Raw genomic sequence first — 9,558 nt, 5'->3', positions numbered from 1 at the left:
AAACAAAAAATTTAGAGTTGCATTATGAACGCAGACGAGAATGATACCAGCGAGCAAGTTAATTGATTTTTTCATTCTTTCATTCTCTTTAGGTCCTTATCAATGGAGTAGTTTGACTGTTTGAGAATTGATACTTATCTGTCTGACATTCATTATTTTATTAGAGGCTGGCCTTTGAATGGTTTATATTGCCATTATTGCTTTTCTTTTCCTCCAGAATTATTGGTCGTCTTGATTGATAGATTCCCCCCCCCCCCCCCCACACCCAACACACACACACACAACTTTACGCTTGTAATACTACTATAAAAGAAATTTAATCAACTCAATTTTAACTCCCAAACTGGCAATGCAGATGAGCACAAAATACATATACATATATTCTCGAGTTAGTCTTCTGTGTATCGACGCTGTCGACCTACTATTGAATTAAAAGCTAAGTGATCGAGACAAGACTGGTTTCTGAATACAGAACTAGTAAGCACAGGGAATTATGTACAATGAGGTAAAGTCTATACACAACCGCTTGGTGGGTTTGAATTTCTTTTAAAGAACACTACTTTATTTGATACATGTATTTCCAGGATGACAAAACTGTTCCAGGAATAAGATTTGCTTAAGAAGAAAATGACATTAATATTTTGACTTTTGAAAGCAAAAGCTTCTCGTGCACCATCTGGGAAAGCATGTTTTCCAAAAAATTCGATAGTTGGGCATCTGGAAACTAGATGATTAGTTACCATATTCACATGAAAGCATTTATACTGAGAGTAGTGCAGTAGGTATCGACATAAGCATTCTTAGCGTCAAGTTAACATCAATTGTAAGGCCCAAGTTTCAGTATACAACAGAAATCAAAGATCAAGTTTCACATTAGGCCCGAAATCAAGTGCCTTATCTACTCCACTAGCACCAAAAGCACAGCGCCAAGAAGAGAAGGGAAAAAAACTATCATCGCGAGTTCATAATCTTTGAATTTATAAACAGCCGGGTATTGAGTGTTGCCCCTCAAAAGTTGTTTAAGTTCTTCACTGAGCCTGCAAAGGGTCAATTATAGTAAGATCAGCAGGTTATGGATACTAGCTACAACTGTGAAGACATCTAGGCTAGGTCTAAACCTGATCATTCAGAAGGATGAAGGGCCTATCGAAGAGTATCCAACAGCCTTGTGTTCTTTCAAAGTGCTGGCTAACCAGTCCAGTCCCTCGTATAGGCCATCCCCTCTAAGAGCACATGTACCTTGTATATGCCATTTTCGGTTTTTAAGCTCATAGAGACCAAGGCCTTCACACACTTCCATTGGTGTCATTGCTCCTTTCTGGATAAAAAAAGATATTCAAGATGATAAAAATTAGAGACCAACACTAAAGGGAGGAAATAGCATGTGGATAAATGAAACTTATAGTTTCTTGCCACTACGTGACTACATGAAACATCATCTTTTTTTTCTTCGAAATGGTAAATATATTATAGAATTGGAATAGCACAACGATTGTGCCTGTTTACTATCTATGCAGATTCTCTGTACACTGTTACCTGGGTCTCTGAGTCATTTACAAAATCCATCTTACCACAATTTCTTGCTTTGACAGACTATTGCTTTTAAGTGATAAAATTCTTGCTTTTAACAACTCTTTTCTAGAAGCTCACTCAGCTACAAGAATCAGCATCCAGGCAGAGCCAAGCAATTCAATGATTACGGACGTCTACTTTCTGAAGGTTTTATTGCAAAGACAGAAATAATAACAACAACAACAAACCCAGTGTATTCCACAAATAGGGGGTCTGGGGAGGGTATTATATACGCAGCCTTAGCCCTACCTTATGCAGGTAGATTTGCAAAGACAAGACAGAAAGATAAGGAAAAAGAATGAGTTGTTTCTTTGGTGGAAACTGGAAAGCAAGAAAGAGAAATAAGGGTGGTCTGTGCACTTGTTCATTGGAGACCATGTTAACCTACTTTCAGGGGCGGATCTACCTTGAGAGATAGGGGTGGTACAGCACCCGCAAGCTTTTGCAAAAATTTTGAAAATGTATCCATATATCTAGTACAAGACGAATATATAAATTAAGTGCCACCCGCAATACAAAAATGAGATGTGGGTGCCACTGGTTTGTCGAAGGCTTTAAGGTCTTTGTATCCTAAAGAACCTGAGCTTGAATATCTATGGACACATTTAATGCTCTAGGTTGCTGGTGTGCTTTTCATTTTCCTTGTTCCTATTCTTTTTTATTTCCTTTTTTCCTCTGCTGAGCTCTTGTTCTAACCTCTCTTTTTCTTCCATTTGTTTGCTATGTGTCCCTCTCTCTTGTTCTTTTTCTTCTTTTTTTTTCTTTTTTTGCTTCTTCTTTTCTTAAAAAAAAATCTTTGCATTAACCTTCCTTTTTGCCCACAAGTATACTTACTTCAGAAGCAACTTCTTTTGATAAGTCATTTGAATTAATTTTAGGAAGTATCTCTTTTTTAAGATGACGCGACATTAATCTATATATACTGGAGTATAATTGAGCAATATCACTCTCTTCTATTGACTTTTAAAAAAAATTGCTTTGCAAAGAATTGCTATACAAACTTGGGAATTAAGAGAAATAATGAACTCGAGAATATTGAAGGTAAATTAATCTAGTTAAACAAACAATTTGAAGTGGTTAAGCTATTTTATAAGCAAATTTTATAATTGGGGGTGCTCCTTCATTAATTTTTTTTTCCCGCAATTTCCTTTCATGATATAATTTAAATTTAAGGTTGAAAAAAAAAGTAACTAGACAAAATCGAACTTATTTGTTGCTTATGTAAATGAAATGCTTAATCAACTTAATCGGAGTAACAAAAACCTTATTGAATCTACCCGCCTTTTTTATTCGGCCTTTGCGACTAGAGGTAGATATATGATTTATATAAACAATGGCACCCGCAACCTCTAAATCCTTGATCCGCCACTGCCTACTTTGAATACCGGAACTGAGTGAGAAACTATCTACTGAGACAGATACCACTTTGGTTTCAATAATAAAGGATCAGAATACATGTGTTAAGTCCGCTTAGATTTAGGTAGAACCTATCTTATGAGATATGGACAATAGTTCAGTTTCACTAATCAAGGAATCAAGGACTACAGCATATCATCCTCATCCAAAGGAAATTTTAGTTATAACAAACTACAGAGCAGAACATCTCAAAGTCAAGGACAATAAATCTGATACGTTGCTCAATGACATCTACAACACCTTTGAACCTTTATTTTCTTTTTAAAATAAAAATGGTAACAGTAAGTTGAACCTTTATAGTTTCTTGGATTCATTTAGTAGCTTTAGCCTACTTTTTTTTAATGTCTAAAAACCAAGTAATCCTTGAACCGATGGTCTTATTGGAAAGAGTCTCTCTACCTAGACAAGGTAGGGCTAAGGTCTACATAAAGATTACCCTCCCTAGACCCCACTTGTGGGATTACATGGGGTATTTAGTTGTTGTTGTTGTTGTGTAAAGACCAAGTAATAAGAGAAAAATGGAAAATAAGCATTTAATTGCATTTTGAGGACGAGTAACATACTGGAACAAAAAGCAACTTACCATGTCCTGTTTGTTAGCAAAAATCAAGATGATTGCATTAAGCATGAATGGATCTCTGATGATGGCCTGAAAACACAATAATTTTTATAAGGAAAACCTATTTTTGAACAGGAAAACACATTATAAAGGCCATTTAATTCTGTCATCGACAAAGAAGCCTGACTCATAAATTAAGGTCTAGAGAAACAACCTGAAATTCTTGTTTCGCCTTTCCAATTCTCTCCCGGTCCAAAGAGTCGACGACATAAATCTGTATAACATTAATACACTTAGTGAAGAGATATTGTATATAGTTTAGAGAGGCAATTTACAACAACAACAAATACCCAGTAATATCCCACACTGTGGGGTCTGGGGAGGGTAGTGTGTACGCGGACCTTACCCCTACCTTGTGAGGATAGAGAGGCTGTTTCCAATAAACCCTCGGCTCAGGAAAGCATAAGCACCACATTAATGAAAATATAGACAAGAAGAGACGGTACCAAAAAGTCATATAAAAGCAGAATAAAAACAACAAGACAGTAAGGTGATCAACAATGAAAGAAAACAGTTAGTCATAAAAATCTACTACCAACAGAAAGCGAGACTGCGTGCCAATACTACTGTTATGAACACTTTAGACTACCTACTCTACTACCCAAATCCTCGACCTCCATATCTTCCTATTAAGGGTCATGTCCTCGGTCAGCTGAAGCTGCACCATGTCTTGCCTAATCACCTCTCCCCACCTCTTCCTTAGCCTACCTCTACCTCTCTGTAGGCCCTCCAATGTCAACCTCTCACGCCTCCTCACCGGTACGTATGTGCTCCTCCTCCTCACATGACCAAACCACCTAAGCCGCGCTTCCCGCAACTTGTCCTCAATAGGGGTCATACCCACCTTGTCGCGAATAACTTCATTTATGATCCTATCTAACCTGGTGTGCCCGCACATCCATTTCAACATCCTCCTCTCTGCTACCTTCATCTTCTGGACATGAGCGATCTTGACTGGCCAACACTTCGCCCCATACAACATCGTTGGTCTGATCACCACTCTGTAGAACTTACCCTTAAGTTTCGGTGGCACCTTCTTGTCACACAAAACACCGGAAGCGAGTCTCCATTTCATCCATCCCGCCCCAATACGATGGGTGACATCTTCATCAATCTCCCCATCCCCCTGAATAATAGACCCAAGGTACTTAAAACTCCCTCTCCTAAGGATGACCTGCGAGTCCAGCCTCACCTCCCCTTCCCCTCCTTGAGTCTCGCCACTGAACTTACACTCCAAGTATTCAGTCTTAGTCTGGCTCAACTTGAAACCTTTAGATTCCAGGGTCTGCCTCCATACCTCTAATTGCGTGTTCACACCGTCTCGCGTCTCGTAAACAAGAGAAGCGGTAAGTTTTGTCAATCGTAAGGATTGGGCAAAAATATATTTAATAATGCATGTTTATTTTGTATACCAAATTCAAGCATTTGGATAAAAATATTCATATGTTTTCTTATTTGAAATATTCATCTCTTTTCATTCCCTTTTGTCCTTCTGCGTGGTCTGTGGAGGGGTGGGGCTCAGAAGGAAGGGGCAAATAAACTTGGCCCCAAAGTTGGAGGGAGAAGTATACAATTGAGTGTATAGTTAGATCCTTGATAATTAATTTCATCACTTTCAAGACTTTAAATTCCTCTTTGTTGTTACGCAAAGTAAAGAAATGATTTGCAGATATAGAGTAGAAACGAAAGAATACAATCTTTATTCTTTTAAGAAATAGAAAACAAAGAATAATAATGGGTGCAGTTACCAGTCCATCTGTGTTATTGAAGTAGTGCCTCCAGAGTGGCCTTAATTTCTCTTGTCCACCAACATCCCACACCGTAAAAATTACATTTTTGTACTGTACTTTTTCCACATTGAATCCTGCAAGACATGCAAATACAATCATTTTTTACAGTGGTTTCAGACACGCATAGACAAGTATTCACCTGGTGATGCAGATGTTTTAGGGTATTTTCTCCCAAAGCTTTAATGACATTACAAGCAGGACGAATTTTCACATCAACGCTCAAGATTTCAAACTTCCCTGATGCAAATATTATGTTGAGATAAAAAGCAATGACATCAAAATTAGAAAAACCATAACGTATTTTAAGTCACATAAGATAAGATCTGACTCCGAGACGCGACAACCAAAGTAATGTAAGAAAATGAAAAGGATTCACCTAAGGAAGAAGAGAGAAGTATGTGATTTATCCCCAAAAGAAAAAAAAAAAGATGTAGAAAGTATGCCATGGAATCAAGTGTTGCACCTGATAACCGGGAGGCAGTTTGCAAGTAAAGAGGAAGTCAATTAGATAGGATAAGCCAGCTTTTGTTAAGGTTCCATTAACTATTTTGGTTAGTGCTGGGAGCAATTTCCCAAATAAGTTACTTCATGAAGTAGTATGCACCAGCCACTCTCAGAAATTCATAATGAACTAACAATGACCAATAGAAAGTTATAAACTGTCGTCTCCGACAAACATTTTCCCATCTATTCTTTTGGATACCGGGTAGCTCTGTCAAACAACAAGAAACAAAAAAGAAAGCAATATGCCCATGCTGACAGTGACTTTACCACAACCAGATTGATTGAAGTTCTAGAAATACGAACTTCATAATTGTTCCCATACCACAGTAAGCAGAAGCTAAAACAAACAGCATACCAATGGTAGGAACGGTTGATAGAACTTCTCCTATGTGCAGTTTGTATAATATAGTTGTTTTGCCAGCCGCATCGAGCCCAAGCATTACAACCTATCCCAGTTGAAATTAGAATCAGAGACAAGCAAATAACAGTAGAGGGAAAACAAGAGAACAAGAAACACGTATTATTAAAAAGTAACTACACATACAAGCAGAAAATTTAAGATCATCCTGCAGGAAATAATTCAAGATGAAACTGAGGTTGGTGAACATAGATAGCAATGGACGAATAATGAAAGCAAATTCTTGAAGTGTGGATAATAAAAGTTGCATTTTGTGATCATTTATTACTTCTGCAGAAAACGAATTTTCTGCTGCGGAAACCCGAACAACTTGCACCAGTTGTTTGCTAAGAGAGAGCAATAATAGCCATTAGGGGAAGCAGACTGATTTGGCTCAAAGAACCCATTCCTTCTAATGTTTCAACACGTTGGACGCTGTACCACATGCCTAATACCCCAAGGGAGAAAAGTTTATTTGATGATATTTCATATGTTCGGGCTTGCCTTAAAGGAGAAATTAAGGATGCTGACTAGGATCATATTACCTCTGACACAGTGAAGGTGCCAACAAATTTATGGAGGGCCTTTTACCCTCTCTGACTTTCAACTGGTTACCCTATCTACTTAAGGCCCTTCTTGAAGGGAAAGTGGAAACTGATTTCCAAGTTATTTATTCCAATTTGCTAGCTGACATCTTGCATTGTTTTCTTCAACTGCAACTCAACCCCAACTACTTTGGGTCGGCTATATGAATTCATTCTGGTACTAAGTAATTTATCTTTCAAACTAAATTAGGGATTCTCTAAATCTCACATTTATCTCTACACCAACATACAAGTCTCTGACAAAACTAAAAAGACACTTGGATGTGAAGTGATGTATACTCTTATTTCTTCCCATTCCTTATACCTATGATCAATCACAACCTGCATACGGATAGGTAGTTTTGGAAATCTCTCACTTGTTATTCCGAACTGACAATGTGCAGTTTTGTATTTCAATTAAACTACTTTCATGTTTCAAAGGATCTAATTTATCACTTAACTATATGCACTACAACAGTGCATTCAATCAATGTCAGAAAGGAAGCAACCTTGAAGAAGCATACTAGCTGCAGTAAGTGCACAACAGATATTACTAACATTAGTGGGGTTAAAAGACTGTATTCCCCATACTAAGTTTAGCTGTATTCAGGATTTGTAGTGTTGGAGGATTAGAAACATAGCAGCTGAAATTGTAGAAATTTTAGCTCTTGTGTATTCCTTACAGGCTTAGGAGTAGTAAAGGACCAGACACTGTTTACAGATTAGTACTGCCTTGGTACTATCCTATTTAGTAAAATTCTACCTTCATCAGAGAAAATATTATTAACATTGGTCTGCTGCGGAAGAAAACATTTTCAATCAATCATTCTAACTAGCACTTAACACGAAAAATGGAACATACATCACAGTACTTGTCATAAATTCGTCCAATATCCCTTACCAACAGATACTTAATTATGTTAAGGTGCCTTTAATTATTTTCATGTGCTTTCAAAGATAAGTTTCTTTCTCATTCAATATTCTCAAAAAAAAAAAAAAAATAAATAAATAAAACGGGAAGTTCGAGTTAAAATTAGAAATCAACTCAAAAAGTTTTCCAGCTCATACACAAAGACAATATTTGTGATATGCTGGCTAGAAACACAAACGAAATACACATTAGTTGAAGGCTCAGCACGATCCAGCTTATTACAGATAGTCCTGAATAAGCTCAAACATGTTTCATATAACACTTGGCTTCTTCTAATCCAAAGAAAGGAAATTTGGAAACATATGAAAGAAAACGAGCTAAGAACAAGTGCGGAAAGCTTAAATTGGCAAATAAATTACGCAAATTCAGACAAAGCGCTACAGAAAAAGAGCAATCAATAGATCATATTATAATGGACAAATAACAGGAGAAGGACTAGGCCGGGATTGTTATACCCTCATCTCAGAATTTCCGAAGAAGGTATCGAAGAGCTTGCGAAAGGCTTGCCCCATTTTACCTCGCCTTTCTCTTCTTCTCGCTTCTCTATCCCTCCTTCTGTCTGTCTCCAAAAGCAAATAAGATGAAACTGGAGAGTGAAACTTCAAGAATCGATGCCACGGAAGCTATTTCACCTAAAAGTATATTTAGATGATCTGATGATAAAGCAGCTTGTTAATTGGATGATCGAATTTGAGAAACAGACAGGCGGAAAGAGTACAACTTGTGCTTGAAGAGAAGGTTGCGTTGTTTTTCCTTTTGGTTTCACTTTCTGCTGGCAACTTCTCTGAGTTTCTTTTATTTGCTCTTTTCCCCTTTTCCCCTTTCCTTGTACTTACCATTGTTTAAGTAACACATCATAATTGACTTTTCTTTGTCCCTCTTTTTTATATTTCCAGAAGAATTGCCACTGGAATCAAGTCGCATCACAATATACGTATATTGTTTTTGCCTTGAAACTTCTAGAAATTTCTCAAAGGGAGAAAAGCTGTACAATTGAGCAAATATTTTAATTCAGATCCAAACAGTCAAACTCATTGAACTGAACGGCTTGTAATAACTGCCGTAAATTAAGTAACTTTCATATTCTCATAATTTTCTGTTTACCATAAGCATGTTGTCGACCTTTTCGTATAACTTCTAGCCGCTTTAAACTTTACACTAATAAATAAAGTGATAATATCAAAATAGAAAACAAATTATAATTTAAATGTAGCAAACACTCTGCGAAAATCAGCTACTTTTTGAGAAAGCAGTTTGTGTTAGACTAATTAATTTAAAAAACACTTCTGAGCAGCAATTAATTTTTGATCATATTTTTAAAAACTACTTCTACGTGTATTTTTCTCAAAAATACTTTTCAAAAAAATACTTTTGAAGAGAAACTATTTTCTCCGCAAAAGCACTTTTTTTTCAAAAGCTTGGCCAAAGACTTAAACTTTGGAAAAAAGCACTTTTTTTAAAAAAAAAAAAAATGCCTCTAGGAGTGGAGAACTTGGTCAAACAAGCTATAAATTTCTTTCATTGCTCTAATTTGTTAAGTCATTCAATAAATTTGAATGAGTCTGCGTCTTCTGCAGCCACGCGTGGTCTATATTCCAGCGAAAATAAAACAAATAAAATAGAATACTCAGCACATGTGCCTATATTCCTTTCTATTCCTTTTGTGCAAAACCAACGGTAATGTTCCCGTAATGAAACAGAGAATATTATCCCTAAACTTCGCTGAAAATTCATAGATGCCCTTC

General features: G+C 36.8%; 1 protein-coding gene across 1 annotated transcript; it reads right to left on the bottom strand.

Annotated features, from left to right (window-relative positions):
- Nucleotides 1–744: 744 nt before the first annotated feature.
- On the bottom strand, nucleotides 745–8,671 carry LOC107766761 (uncharacterized). The gene is made up of 7 exons (XM_016585602.2): nucleotides 8,269–8,671; nucleotides 6,257–6,347; nucleotides 5,356–5,471; nucleotides 3,762–3,821; nucleotides 3,572–3,637; nucleotides 1,119–1,318; nucleotides 745–1,037 (listed from the first exon to the last, which is right to left on the bottom strand). The coding sequence occupies exons 1-6, from the start codon at nucleotides 8,323–8,325 to the stop codon at nucleotides 1,127–1,129; spliced, it is 582 nt and encodes a 193-aa protein (XP_016441088.1). The 5' UTR covers nucleotides 8,326–8,671; the 3' UTR covers nucleotides 745–1,037; nucleotides 1,119–1,126.
- Nucleotides 8,672–9,558: the final 887 nt, after the last annotated feature.

This window comes from Nicotiana tabacum, chromosome 4 (genome assembly GCF_000715075.1).
Source record: "Nicotiana tabacum cultivar K326 chromosome 4, ASM71507v2, whole genome shotgun sequence".
Lineage (NCBI taxonomy): Eukaryota > Viridiplantae > Streptophyta > Magnoliopsida > Solanales > Solanaceae > Nicotiana > Nicotiana tabacum.
The sequence above is the reverse complement of the archived record's forward strand: the minus strand, read 5'-3'. Positions and strand labels throughout refer to the sequence as shown.